The sequence below is a fragment of the Cebus imitator genome, unplaced genomic scaffold (assembly GCF_001604975.1).
Source record: "Cebus imitator isolate Cc_AM_T3 unplaced genomic scaffold, Cebus_imitator-1.0 Scaffold26, whole genome shotgun sequence".
Lineage (NCBI taxonomy): Eukaryota > Metazoa > Chordata > Mammalia > Primates > Cebidae > Cebus > Cebus imitator.
The window spans coordinates 4,230,030-4,245,819 of NW_016107341.1; the positions used below are offsets into that span (position 1 = coordinate 4,230,030).

General features: G+C 33.3%; 2 protein-coding genes across 9 annotated transcripts in view; one reads left to right on the top strand and one right to left on the bottom strand.

The window, feature by feature from the left end:
- The window catches only part of PCLO (piccolo presynaptic cytomatrix protein), a 409,272-nt gene that overhangs the window by 291,957 nt on the left and 101,525 nt on the right, over window positions 1-15,790 (top strand). The window lies entirely within an intron of this gene.
- On the bottom strand, window positions 8,420-9,513 carry LOC108300335 (prothymosin alpha-like). The gene has a single exon (XM_017523099.2). It carries the CDS (start codon window positions 9,356-9,358, stop codon window positions 9,023-9,025), a length of 336 nt encoding a protein of 111 aa, XP_017378588.1. The 5' UTR covers window positions 9,359-9,513; the 3' UTR covers window positions 8,420-9,022.

A 15,790-nucleotide genomic window follows, 5' to 3' on the forward strand; every position in this document is an offset into this window, starting at 1 on the left:
TCCGTCTCAAAAAAAAAAAAAAAAAAAAAAAAAAGAAGTGAGACCAAAAGTGGATAAATCATAGCAGAAAAGAATTAGGTCTTAGGGCACCTCCCTTGCCTGTAAGCCAATTGCAAGGCTTTAAGAAGGGTTTAGAAATACATGGTGTTCGTGACATTTGTCAGCTTTTTAACAGTTGTATTTTGTTATTTCTTCTCTCCTTTTTACAAATATTCACTTGTATCTAATTTTGTACTTATAATCTTACATTTCTTCTTAAAATTGTATGAGTTTTAGGCCTTAAAAAACCTGGATTCGTCCCTACATGAGATGTTGTCTTTATTGGTGGAGGACTGATGTGAAGTAGTAATATACTGAAAAGGTGGATGGAGGTGACAAACAGGAAGTTTAGAGAGATGGTGTTGCAAAGGAGTACAAGCGAAAATTTTAGAAATACTGGAAATAATGAAGAATGCAAATAGAACAAAACATTTATTTAGTTACCACCCTGTACAAGTATATCCTAAAATGATACAGAACGACATGGTTTTCCTTGCTTTCAAGATGCCTACAGCCCAGAAATGCAGTAGATGCAAGATAGCCATTGTAAGGGGAGAGTTGGATCAGAGTCTTAAATATTTTATAAAATATAAAATGAATATGAAGAACTAGGACAAAGATAGTTTTAATGGAAGTAAAGTAAATTGTTTTTATTTATTTTTTTTTTTGAGACAGGGTCTCACTCTGTCACTCAGGTTGGAGTGCAGTGGCACAATCACTACTCACTGTAGCCTCAATCTCCTGGTGTTCCTCCTACCTCAGCTTCCTGAGTAGCTGGGATCACAGGCATGTGCCACCACATGTGCTATTTTTTTTTTTTAATTTTTTTGTAGAGACAGGGTTGTTGCCTAGCTAGCCCTGACCTCCTGGGCCAAACGATCCTCCTGTGTCAGCCTCCCACACTTCTGGGATTACAGACTTGAGCCACCACACATGGCCCCAAACTCTTTTTTTAAATTAATGATGTTTGTCTTCCTTTTAAGTTTGATATATGTATTCTTTTAGTTTCACTGAAAGAAAATACAGAAATAAAGAAATGCAGAATACGTTGGTTGACTCTGCATGCATTGGAACAAATACCATGACTAAATGGAGCTTACAGATTTTTTCCCTCACCCTAAATAATTCTAGGTAACTTTCAGGTAGTTTCTAAGAGCAGACTATAAGCTCCTGAGGGCAAGACACTGTACAGAACTATACAGATCTTTTAAGGCTTTCATTTGTATTAATTAAATGTTAATAGTTCAGCATAGTTATGGAGACTATTCCAGTTACAGTTATAAGTGCTGAAGTCGAAACAACAGCCTGAAAGAATGCAAGTTTTTACCTCAGCACTCAAGAAATTCATATTAAAGCGGGGTGTGTGTGTGTGTGTGTGTGTGTGTGTGTGTGTGTAAAATTTCTCTGAGACTATGTGTGTGTAAAATTTCACTGAGAGCAGTGAAAGAAAATAAGATTTCTTTGTTTTCTCTTAAACTACTTTTGTTTCCTTTTACATTCTACTCATTCCTCAAATCCCATTCACTGTCAGCCACAGCACTTGAGTTTGCTGAATGCTATCATTGAGTCATTCATTTCTTCAGTAGGTTTTTTTAGTACATATTGTATAAAGCAATTTCTCTTCTTGGACATGTGAGGGATTCAGTGAAGAAAACAAGGATCTTACATTCCAATAGCCAAGACAGATAGTAACAAATATTAATATCATATATAAATGTTAAATATATTTCATATATAATATATTAAATATAATATATTAGGTGCTAATAAATGCTAAGGAGAAAAATATAGCACGGAGGGTGGGTATAACATGTAGGAAGATGTGATTGCAATTTGAGATGAGGTGGTAAGAGGAAGCTTTGGCAAGAAGGCAAAAATTCAGCCAAGACACCAGGGAGGGGAAAGAATGATCCAGGAGTTATCTTGCATTATAGGCAAAGAAGTGAAAAAGCCACAAATGTCCAAAGCAAGAGCGTGCCTGGTGTGTGCGAAGAACAGCAAGACAGAAGGGAAGCCAACATGGCTGAAACTGGGTAAATACGTGAGAGAGCAAATACCAAAACTCAGAGAAGCAGCAGAGGTCAAATCTTGCGGGCTATTGTAATGTCTTTAATTTCTACAATGTGAGATGAGAAGCCATTGACCTGACATAAGCTGAATGATGTTGAAATAGGATCTCTCTGACTGCTGTATTAAGAATAGTTTGGAAGGGGTAAAGAGTAGAAGCAAGGAGAGTTTCTTTTCTTTTCTTTTTTTTTTTTTTTTTAGAGCTTCCATATATGTTTATTGATTGGCTTAGTATGCAAGTGACTTAAAAAGAACATCAGGAAATTTTAGTCCAGAAGACAAACTGGGAAGTCAAGTCCCAGTGATCTGTGTTTCAAAGACAGGACCATTAAAGACATAAAATAACACTATGTTAGTCAGTGCAGGCATATCTTATTAAAAACAAAGCACAAAACATAAAAATTTGAACTTATGAAACTAAGACATTATAGCTTGATAATTTTTGTCACAAATGGTTCAGTTCTTTTTATAAAAGGAACTAGTGCTACAAACTTTCGAGTAGTAATTACCAAGCCCATATAAGGCATGATTTTACTTATAAATAACTGTTTGAATTTTTAATTATATTCAATACTAACAGTCATTATTTTAAATATTAAGCATTTAAATGAAACATAAGTACTTAAGAAAAATCTATTGAATTCCTTTCTTTTAATACAGCAGCTATGCTTATTCCATCTTCTGCTTTTTAATTTGGGCTCATTTATCTTTATGCAGTTGTGATCAGTGAGTTGTATAACATTGCTTTCTACTTTTTCATTTAGCATTGTTTTGTATAAGCATTTATCTGCCGATATTTTATTTAAACCGTTTATTGGCATCATAATATTCTCTCAAAACAATATGTTAGTGTGCCCTATTTCGGAGGCTTACATTGTCTTCAGTTTTTCAATGCTGTAGTAACAGTAATACAAATGTCTTTTGATAATTAAAAGAAGTGAGAGTTTGTAAGAATATATACAAGTTAAGACCAAGGTGGGAACAGGGAGGTGTTGAGAAATAGTTATGTATATAATAGATATACATATACATCAACACAATAGTATATTTGATTTAGTTAATGAAAATGATCTCAACGTGTTCATTCATTTGTTAAGTATTCACATTTATAAACCAAAATTCCTTCACCGTTTTTTAAAAACTTAAATCCCTACATAATACAGCAAGCCAATGGAGTATTTTGCGTCTAAGTCTTACATCTTATTTTAAATTAACACAATAAATACATATATTTTGATAGAAATTATACCATTTAAACGTACATTTGTGTGGTTCTTTTTTTTTTTTTTTGAGACAGAGTCTCACTCTGTCGCCCAGTCTGGAGTGCAATGGCGCAATCTTGGCTCACTGCAACCTCCGCCTTCCAGGCTCAAGCAATTCTCCTGCCACAGCCTCCCGAGTAGCTGGGATTACAGGTGCCCACCACCATGCCTGGCTAATTTTTGTATTTTTAGGAGAGGTAGGTTTCACCATGCTGGCCAGGCTAGTCTTCAACTCCTGACCTCAGGTGATCCACCCGCCTTGGCCTGCCGAAGTGCTGGGATTACAGGTGTGTGATTACACTGTGCCAGCGTTTGTGTGTTTCTACAGGTGGCAGTTCAATATTTTTTTATTTCTGTCATTTGTTATTTGCATCTCAGGATAAAGGACAGCTAAAAGCCACAATTTTAGTGTTTATGATGGAAAATCATTCTGTAATACTTCTTTATTTATGAAAATTATGTCTGTGTCAATATTACTTTAAGTATTTATGAGAACAAAAGTGAATAAAATCTCTCAGTATTTTAGAGTGTTTAAATAGTTTGCATTAATAAACTGTGGAAAAAATGAATTTAAATACTATATTGATTCCAAGAACTGATTCTTAGCAGTCCTATTTTTTCACCGTGACAATATTTTCTGAAAATTTTATTTAATGTAAGAATTCACAATCAATTGCTATTTTGAATTTTTATCTTCTTTTTTTTAAAAAATCTTAACCATCCTCTGGGCTTCCAGTCTGTCTTTGATTTCATCCATTCTTTCATTCAGCAAATTGTCATTCATTAATGTCTCCATTGTCACAATAGAGACAGTTACATAAATGAATAAATTAAAATATAATATCTTGAGGGTAACAATAGAAGCATGTACAAGAAACATAGAAAACAGAAAAGAAACTGACACTAACCTGCTGAAGTTGGAGGAGAAATGCATACATTCTCTCCAAATGGCAAAATGTTATTAAAATAATGATCTAATTATTATAAACCTTTCCTCCTATGTCTTAATATTATCAAATGAATTAAGTCAAAATACAATGGTAGCTATAAGCCTTCCACAGCATATGCTAGCTGTACAAACTCATCTCTATCCATTCCCACCTCCCATCTCCACACCCACCAGACCCACTCTGATCTGAGAGCCATGATTTTATTTGCCCTCTGTAAGCATCTGTTCATGATCTTCCTACTTTATAGTAGGAGTAATCATTTCAGAAATTATAACCAATTGATACAAGTGACCCAGACTTTAGTACCCTCTTTGGTGCGTACTGAATAAATATTTGTAGACTTGATGTGATTTTTTTATTATTCAATTTATTTATTTATACTGATTATGCACTTACACCTAAGATATTAGCTATAAAATAGCCAGAAGTTTATATTTCTGTATAACTTAAACATTAAAAAAAGCCTTTATAATACCAGAATTACTTAACTTAGATGATGGCTTTTCAAACTGCCACCAAATGTGGTTTCTAAAACTGGGTGGGGGGGGGTTGTTGTAAAAACGGGAATTTACTTACCCTATCTATTTTATTTAATTGCTGTGAAGATAAAATGAGAAAAAAAAATGGTCAAAATAACTTTTGTGTGTGTGAGTCCTATATTGGTGCTCTTTATTAATGCCAGATGTATTAACACAAGTAAAATGGGTTAAATTTTACTCCTTTTAACGGAAATGACCACCAATCGGATGGTATGAAAACCCTCTATAATTCATTTAAAACTATATTGCCATTGCATTTACAGTTATAATTGCAATTAGAGAAATAATTTCTCTACATGAATATTAGAAAACTGGAGGAAAGTAGCTAAGTTTTGTTCTATTCATCTGGCAGATATTGCTGTTAAACTGTTTTCTTCTTAGCCAATTCTTACTTTTCAATGGAAAATCAATTATTGCAGGATGTTGTATACACTCTAATATTGATTGATAGCATTTGAAATTGAACTCTATTTATTAAAGAAATTGATAACTTTATAAATGGAATTCAGCAATCAAATGACATTTGTTATTTATTAAACATCTACCAAGTCAAAGTGAATTATTTGCTAATTCTTTGTTGTGATATAAAGAATGGAATATTAGCACTTTTATGAAATAACTTGGCACATAATTTTATTTCTTTGAAGAGTCTCTCAGGATGATAAAATAGTTACTAATTTTTTCATTGTTTGAACTGGCTTCTCTTGACATTTCTGATTATGAAAGAAATTATGCATCAACTTTATCCTTTTAATTTTGATTATATCATTCATAATAATCATATAGCATAATTGGCTCCAAAATAGGCAAAGTACAACTTTTTAAATTTGTTATTTTTGTGAATAAATAGTAGGCTTATATGTTTATGAGGAAATGACATGTTTTGCTACAGGCATGCAAAGAGCAACAAGCACATCATGGAGAATAAGGTATCCATGCCCTCAAGCACTTATCCTTTGAGTTACAAACAATACAGTTATACTCATTAGGTTATTTTGAAATATACAATTAAATTATTATCGACTATAGTCACACGATTGTGCCATTGAATAGGTCTTATTTATTTTATTTTGTTGTACCCTTTACCATCCCCACCTCCCTTCCAACCGCCTACTACCATTTCCAACCTCTAGTTCCAACCGTCTGCTCTCTATATCTGTGAGTTCAATAGTTTTGATTTTAGATCCCACAAATAAGTGAGAACATGTGATGTTTATCTTTTGTGCCTGGCTTATTTCATGTAACATGATGATCTCCAATTCCATCCATGTTGTTGCAAATGACTGGATCTCTTTCTTTTTTATGGCTGAATAGTACTTCATTGTGTATATGTACCATATTTCCTTTATTCATTCATCTGTTGTTGGAAAGTTAGGTTGCTTACAATTCTTAGCTGTTGTAAACAATGTAGCAACAAACATAGGAATACAGGTATCTCCTCAATAAACTGATTTCCTCTTTTTTGAATATATGCCCAGCAGTGAATTGCTGGCTCATATGGTAAAGAAGTTTTTAATTTTTTGAGGAACCTCCAAATTGTTCTCCATATTGATTGTACCAATTTATATTCCCACCAACAGTGGACAAGAGTTCTCTTTTCTCCACATCCTTATCAGCATTTGTTATTGCCTGTCTTTTGGACATAAGCCATTTTAACTGGGGTGAAATTATATCTCATTGTAGTTTTGATTTTCGTTTATTTTATGATCAGTGATCTTAAGCACCTTTTCATATATCTGTTTCAAAACATCAATTTTTTGTTTTGCTGATCTTTTGTATTTTTATCATTTTGATTTCATTTATTTCTCCTCTGATCTTTATTATTTGTTTTCTTCTAATTTGAGGTTTGGTTTGCTCTTGCTTTTCTAGTTCTTTAAGATGCATCATTAGATTTTTCATTTCAAGAGTTTTCTCTTTTTGATGTAGGCACTTATAGCTATAAAATTCCCTGTTAGTACTGCTTTTGCATGGATTTTAGTATGTTTTTCCATTATCATTTGTTTCAAGAAAGTTGACAATTTCCTCCTAAATTTCTTCATTGATCCACTGGTCATTCAGGAGCATATTGTTTAATTTCCATGTATTTGAATCATTTCTAACATTCTCCTTGTTATTAATTTCTAGATTTATTCCATTGTGGTAGGAGAAAATACTTGATGATTTTTCATTGTTTGAATGTTTTAAAACTTGTTTTGTGACCTAACATATGGTCTGTCCTTGAGAATGATTCATGTGCTGAGGAAAAGAATGCGTATTCTGCAGCTCTTGGATGAAATGTTCTGTAAATATCTATTACATCCGTTTGGTCTATAGTGTAGATTAAGTCTGATGTTGCTTTGTCTGATTTTCTGCTGAAAATGGGATTTTGAAGTCTCAGCTATTATTGTAATGGAGCCTATCTCTCTTTTTAGCTCTAACAATATTTCCTTTACATATCTGGGTGATCCAATGTTGGGTGCATATATATTTACAATTGTTATGTTATCTTGCTGAATTCACCTCTTTATCATTATACAGTGACCTTCTTTGTCTCTTCTTACAGCTTTTGTCTTAAAATCTATTTTGTCTAAGTATAGTGACTCCATGTATTTGAATAGTTTCCAAAATTTTTCCTATTATTACTTTGTAGGTTTTTATTTTTGGTTTCCACTGGCATGAAATATCTTTCTCCATTCCTTTATTTTCAATCTATATATGTCTTTATAGGTTAAGTGTGTTTCTTGTAGTCAATAGAACAATGGGTCTTGTTTATTCATCCATTACTATATCTTTTGATTGAAGTGTTTAGTCCATTTACATTCAATGTTATTACTGATAAGTAAAAACTTACTCCTGCCATTTTGTTGTTTGTTTTCTGGTTGTTTTATGGGCTTCTCTTCTTTCTTTCCTTCCTGTTTTCCTCTAGTGAAGGTGATTTTCTCTGGTGATATGATTTAGTTTCTTGATTTTTATCTTTTTTGTATACATTGTATGTTTTTTGGTTTGAGGTTAATATAAGACTTGCAAATACTATCTCATAATCAATTATTTCAACCTGATAATTACACTATTTGTATAAACAAACAAAGCAAAATGAAAACTAATAAAAACTCTGTGCCTTAATTTCATCCCCCCACTTTTTAACTTTTTTTTGTTTCTATTTATATCTTACACTATGTCTTGAAAAGTTGTTGTAGTTATTATTTTTTATTGGTTCATCATTTAATCTTCTATCTAGGCTAAGGGTAGTTTGCACACTACAGTTACAGTGTTATAATACAGTGTGTTTTTCTGCGTACATGCTATTACCAATGAATTTTGTACCATCAGGTGATTATTTATTACTCATTAATGTCCTTTTTTTTCTGATTGACGTGTACCCCTTTAGCATTTCTTTTTTTTTTTTTTTTTTTTTTTTTTTTTTTTTTTTTTTTTTTTTTTTTTTTTTTTTTTTTTTTTTTTTTTTTTTTTTTTTTTTAAACAGTTCAGAAAAATAAAATTTTTTTTTTTTTTTTGAAAAATTTTTTTCACACATACATCAAACAGGCCAAAAAAAATAAACAGCAACTTCATAGACAAAAAAGGAAAAAAAGGAAACCTTTTAATCTTTGGCCTTTTAACCATCTCATACAAACCAACTACTTATAGTACAGCTAAGTACATACACAACAAAGGTACTGGAATGCTCGGAATATGATTGTTTTTCTGTTGTTGTTTTTTGCTTTTTTTTTTTTACAAGGTTTTTTTTTCTCCTTTGAGATGATAATGAACATGGTCACACCACAGATAAAGTCAGAAGTAGGACAGAGAACTCTCCGAAGGCTGGTTTGGTCATCGGAGACCTTTAAAAATGGCTGACCCTAACAATATGTACAAAAGTATAAAATGTAAATAAAAAATACAAATAAATTTCCTTTTTAAAGTACTTTTAAGAAAAAAAGCAGGGCCTTGGAAGTTTTGGTTCTTTTTTCCTCCCCTGTTGCAAATTCTCATGGTTTGGGTTGGGTAGTGGAGAGTGCGTCGCATCATCTGCGGGTGGCACTGCCCGCGGTGGGCGGGCCGGCCTCTCTACTCGAAGGTGACCACGTTTAGATTCTGAGACGGGAAGTGGAGGGTGAATAGGTCACGGCGGCCTTTTTTTTGTTTTTTTGTTTTTTTTTTAGTTTAACTTTTCCTTTTTTGCTGTCTAATCATCCTCGTCGGTCTTCTGCTTCTTGGTATCGACATCATCATCCTCATCATCTTCAGCTGCCCGCTTGCCCGTAGCAGACTCAGCTTCCTCATCTTCATCTCCATCCTCCTCCTCACCATCGCCTTCTTCCTCCTCTTCTTCCTCTTCTTCATCTACCTCATTGTCAGCCTCCTGCTCCTCATTTTCCTCATTCGCATTCCCGTTAGCAGGGACGTCTGTGCCATTTTCTGCCTCTTCCACAACTTCCTTCTTCTTCAAGTCCTTGGTGGTGATTTCGGAGCTGGTGTCTACCGCTGCGTCTGACATGGTGGGGCACGCCGGTGATCCCATGCGGGGGATTTTTTTAAAAAGCGAGAGTTCAAGGACTCTGGCGATTAAGCTGCCGGAGTCCGCGACGGCGAAGGAGGCGCGCGGCGGAGGCGGCTGCGGCGAGCGAGGAGTCGGACGAGGAGCAATGCAAAGATGGCTTTTCAGAGCAGCCAGTGGGGCCCCTTTAGCATTTCTTATAGGAAAGGTCTGGTATTCAAATCCCGCAGCTTTTGTTTGCCTGTGTTAAGTATTTATTTCTCCTTCGTGTTTGAAGGATATTTTCACGAGATATACTATTCTAGGGTAAAAGTTTTTATCCTTCAGCACTTTAAATATGTCATATCACTCTCTCCTAAACTACAAGATTTCCACTGAAAAGTCTGTTACCAGATGTGTTGGAGCTCTATTGTATGTTATTTGTTTCTTTTCTCTTGCTGCTTTATCCTTGACCTTTGGGAGTTTGATTATTAAATGCCTTTAGGTAGTCTTCGTTGAGTTAAACCTGTTTGGTGTTCTATAACCTTCTTGTTCTTGGATATTGATATCTTTCTCTAGGTTTGGGATGTTCTCTGTCATTATCACTTTGAATAAACTTCCTGCCCCAATCTCTTCCTCTGCTTCCACTTTAAGATCAATAACTCTTAGATTTGCCCTTTGGAGGCATTTTCTAGATCCTGTAGATATGCTTTATTTTTTAAATTCTCCCTTTTTTTTTTTTTTTTTTTTTTTTTTTTTTTTTTTTTTTTTTTTTTTTTTTTTTTTTTTTTTTTTTTTTTTTTTTTTTTTTTTTTTTTTTTNTTTTTTTTTTTTTTTTTTTTTTTTTTTTTTTTTTTTTTTTTTTTTTGTTAAAATAGCTTGCCTTGAAGCTCACTAACCCTTTCTTTTGCTTGATTAAGCCTGCTTTTAAAGACCTCTGATGCATTATTCACTTATATCTATTGCATTTTTCAGCTCCAGAATTTCTGCTTGATTTCTTTGGTTATTTCATACTCTATTAAATTTATCTAAGAGAATTCTGAATTTCTTCTCTGTGTTCTCGAGTTACTTTGCATTTCCTCAACACAGACATTTTTAATTCTTTGTCTAAAAGATCATACATCTCTGTTTCTCTAGGATTGGTTCCTGGTGCTTATTTAGTTCATTAGGTGAGGTCATGTTTTCCTGTCTGGGCATTGAAGAGTTAGGTATTTAATATAGTCCTTACTCTCTGGGCTCTTTCATAGCTGTCCTTTTGGGAAGTCTCTCCAGATATTTCAAATGACTTGGTGTTATGATATAAGCTGTATCTGCTTTAGAGGGCACCTGAAGCCCAATAATGCTGTGGTTCCTGCAGACTTGTGGAAGTACCACCTTGATGGTCTAGCACAGGATCTGGGAGAATTCTCTGGATTACCAGGCAGAGACTCTTGTTCTCTTCCCTTACTTTCCCAAGGCCTGCATTAACCACTTCCTGGCTACTACTGCCTGTTCACTAACGGCCCTGGAACTCTACAATTAGCAGGTGGCAAAGCCAGCCAGGCCTGTGTCTTTCCCTTCAAGCATTGCAAGGTCCACCAGACCCCAGGTGAGTCCAAAAGTGCCTTCCAGGAGTCAGGAGTCAAAAATCATAGAAATCTACCTGGTGTTCTATTGTACTGCAGCTAAGGTGGCATTCAAACAGCAAAATGCAATCCTTTCCACTCTTCCTTGCCTTTTCCAAAGGCAGGGGAGTAAAGCTTCACGCCATAGACATAACATATCTCTGTGGTTCCACATGAATTTCAAGATGACTTTCTATTTCTGTGAAAAATGACATTAGAATTTTGGTAAGGGTTGCATTTAATCTACAGATCACTTTGGTTAGCATGGACATTTTAATGATATCGATTCTTCTGATCCATAGGCACAGAATATTTTTTTCTTGGTGTATTTTTTAGTTTCTTTCATCAGTATTATCATATTCAGTGCATAGATCTTTTAGCTTCTTGGTTAAATGTATTCCCAATTAGCTTGTTTTTCTAGCTATCATATATAAGATTTTAAAATTTCTTTTTCAGATAGTTTATCAGTGTATAGAAGTGCATAATATAGGCTGTGTATAGTATAAGCTAATTTTAATATGTTGATTTTATATCCTGTAACTTTACTGAATTTGTTTATTAATTATTTTGGTGCAGTCTTCACTGTTTTCCATATATAAGATCATGTCATCTGCAAATAGACAATTTTACTTTTTCCTGTCCAATATGAATGTATTTTATTTCTTTTTCTTTCCTAATACTCTGGGTAGAACTTCCAGTACTATATAGATGAAATTAGTGAGAATGAATACCATGTCTTAGAGGAAAACTTTCAACTTTTCATCATTGAGTATGATATGTTGTAGATTTGTCAGACATGGCCTTTAATATTTTGAGGTATATTCCTTCTATACACAATTTGTTGAGAGTTTTTTTAATATGAGAAAATGTTGAATTTTGTCAAATGTTTTTCTACATTTATTGAGATGATCACCATTTGTAGCACATGTATTGATTTATGTATGTTAAAACCTTGTTGCATCCAGCGATAAATCCCACTTGATCATTTTAATGTGCTGTTGAATTTGGTATGCTAGTATTTTATTGAGGAGTTTTGTATCTATGTTCATCAGGGATATTGGCCTGTAATTTTCCTTTGAAGCATCCTTGTCTGGCCTTGGTATCAGGTAATAATGTTGGCCTTATACAATGAGTTTGGAAGTGTTCCTTCCCCTTCAATAATATTAATCTTTAATTAACATTTTTCTACACAGCAACTGACCATGTTGTATTATTTCTTGTGAAGCATATTTTTAATATTTGGGTTATGATAAAAACTCTCTCCTTCTTTGTCAAAAGAAACAATTTATTTTCTTAGACTATAGGATGAATATATTTGAATTTTCCTTTTACTCTTAAATTTTGGTTGAGAGATATTTTTTCTTGTAACTTTCTTTTTCAGAAATATAATTTCCTTTTTGTCTCATTTTACACATGATTTAAAGTTATACCTCCGTAATCTAAGCAAACTTCTGGGAATTTTATCTGTCAAATGATGTTATGAAATGGAATTTATTATCCTTATATCTGTGCTCAGTGGAGATGATGGTGGCAATGATTATGATTTTGCCACTAGGTCAGATGGCATTTATATTTGTTAGGAAATACTTTCTTAGTATAAAGTGATGATATTTTATATTGAAATATATTGTCTGAGTAGTAAGATACATTTAAGTAACAACTTAAAAGGAACAGTACACAATATGTGAATATCATAAAGGTTATAAACAGAACTGAAGTTAAATTATTAATAATTCAGTAAGGATACTTAAAGCAGAGGAGGAAATAGTTAAGGCAAGCATTTCTCATTCCTAAGTACATCAACTACCCTAGCTTCCTAAGTTTGTTGAATTAATTATGCATTTCTATGCAATCCACATAGTATTGGTTTAGTTAGTTATTGTTAACTGGTTATGGTATTCATGAGATTTGATAGTATTTTAGTCTGTTTTCTGCTGCTATGACAGAATATCAGAGACTGAATAATTTATAAAGAAAAGTCATTTATTTCCCAAAGTTCTTCAGGCTGGTAGGTCTAAGGTCACAGTTCTGGCATCTTGGAAGGACCTTCTTGCTGTGTCATAACATAGTAAAAAGGCATGCTCTTTCAAGTAAGCATACAGGACAGAGAGAGTAAGGAATCAGATTGAACTCATCCTTTGTATCTGGAACCCTTTTTTGGGATATATGAGCATTGATTCAGCTTACTCCTGATTCAACTTACTCCTGAAATAATGGCATTAATCCATCCATTAGGGTTCTACCCCTTCATCTCTTAAAGGCCCTAACCATAACAATGGCAATTACATTTCAACATGAGTTTTTGAGGAGGCATTCAAACCATAGCAGAGTATTAATATATCATTTTATTAGAAAGTTAGTAAAAAGCATCCATTCTGGGCATTCTAACAAATAAATTGTGATATTAAACTAAGAAGAATGAGAAGATAACATTACGTACCTATTATTGGATAACTCCACATGTAACATTATTTTCCAGGGGTCAATCGAATTATACTAATATAGTCATGTCCCTTATTCTGTCTCATTCAGCCACTTTCTGATTCAATCTGTTTCAAATAACACATAGAAAGCAAAATGCAATGAACTGTAGCTATAAAGTGACTTCCAGAATCTATGCCAATCTTTCAAGGAAACACTGGACTGGATTGTTCTAGTGGTCATAGTGAATAGAAACTGAATCCTATCATGATAATCCTCTTACAGGTTTGTCCACAAATCATGGCTAATTATATTCCCTTATTCACATTAAGTATGTTTAAAAAGCATTTACTTGCAACAGTCATATTTGAGTGCAAGAAGTATTACTTTTTATGTAAATCAAATGTAATCAATTCTAATCTTTCTTTCATCTGTTGGTGGGAAATTGAATTGCATTCATCATTTGGTGTTTCCTGCCTGCATGCTTTGAGCAACTTCCCTGTGAGGGTATTACACATTTTAGAACACTGGAGTTTTGGTCTCTGTACATCAATCCATGTCACTAAGAGTGTCATATCAAAGCCAGTACACTTCCCTGATAATGAGTGGCTCCCTTAATTGTGCCAAAATTTTCACAAGAATAGTTTTGCCTACATTGAGAGTCACAGAATCTAGTGTACAACTTTCTAAAGTCGCCTCTTGTTAATTTTGATTTCAAAAAACATGCTAGACATCTTCTGTAGACAATATAAGTAAGCAGGATGCTGGTCCCTACTTTATTTGGAAGCTCCAACTACCATCTCCTCCCTACCACTCACTCTACACCTCCTATTCTTTTCATCCTTCTTACATTATTTTCCTTCCCAGTAAGGTTCAGCATAATTTTCCATCAGTGTGCCTGGAGAAATATGGTACTGGCCTCTCTTCTAGGAGTCAGATCGGGAAAAGTGATAAGAGACCCAGTCAAATTTTATTTATTTCTGTCACTGTTAACTCATCATAAGCAACTTTCTCTTCCTTCAATAATGTCTTCAGTTTTTGCAGGTACAAGTCTCCAAATAATATCAGCATATAGATAATAAATACAATTTCTAAATTATCAGGTTTTATTGTAATTTAAATGGCATTACAAATAATATTTGTTATTTGTGTGACGTTTCACATATTTGAACATAGTTTGCCTTCAGGTGGGCTAGCATGTAGGTTTAGTTGGTATAAGTTGAATGAATTTTCCTATTCACTGTTAATATGCATTGGGCTGGCAGATGGTTGGGGTTCATATTTCTGACTACCATTAACTGTGGGATATTAGAAAAGTTATGTCACCTCTTAGATGTCACATTTTTAATATATAGTATAACAGATTAAAACTAGGGCACTTATAAGGATCTTGCTTGCTATATGACATTAGTCTATAAAATGATTGTGATTTATGCTTTTACAACACATTTGATTCATGAAATCCTTTTGAACAATATTTTTATTGTTAACCATTAATACTGTAACATATATAAGAATCTGTTTATTTTACAATTACACTTTTTTGCAATTGGAGCTAAATCTATTTTAGATATGTGAGTAAAGAAGTCATTGATTCTAAATACTTTCAATGTGCTCAGACTTAGAAAAGAAATACCAGTCAGCTCAGATCATTCAACTGTAGTCTTTGGTATTTCTCAAATTTCTTTTATTCAAAATGTGATGAAAAATTTTTTAATATGTAAATTTATTTCATTTTGGAGTTTATATATGCAAGCCATACTTTGCTAATTTTAATTGCTTGTTCTTCACAAAATTTGAGATTGAAAGGAGGTTCGTGGAAAGTAAATTGTCCAAGATCACATCCCAAATCAATGACAGTTTCAAATATAGAATTTACCTTCTCTAATTCCAGCCTATTTAAAAAGATATCCATGCTGTATAACATTTCTCTAAAGAATTCTTGTCAACAGTCCTGCCCAAAGATGGAAACAGAGTATATTATCATAGCATATAAATTTGCATAACAATCTGTTACATTCATTTTAAATTCAATATAAAAATACAGTGACTTAAGGCAAAAGAGTAGAATGTTCCTGCAAATCTCCTATATATGTATTTTAATGCTACTGAAATTTGGAAGAATATTCATTTATAAAATTTGCATTAAAATTTTTAATGAGTTTAAAATTCTATTATCTTCATATTGAGAGATAAGATTATGATGTATTATATTTTTAAGTGTATATTTTAATGGGGTAAAATTTTGGTATTTTGCTTTTAAATCAACTTTGGGTTTAGTAGCATTAGTGATAAATATTACATTTGCTTGGCATGTAGATTTAAACCAAATTTAGATTCAGACTGCAGACTGGCTGTCCCAAGCTGAGTTAACCAACCCAAATGTAGTCAATGTAACAAATGTAACAATGCCGAGAGAAAATAAACTAGGTATTGGGGACACCATTGGAGC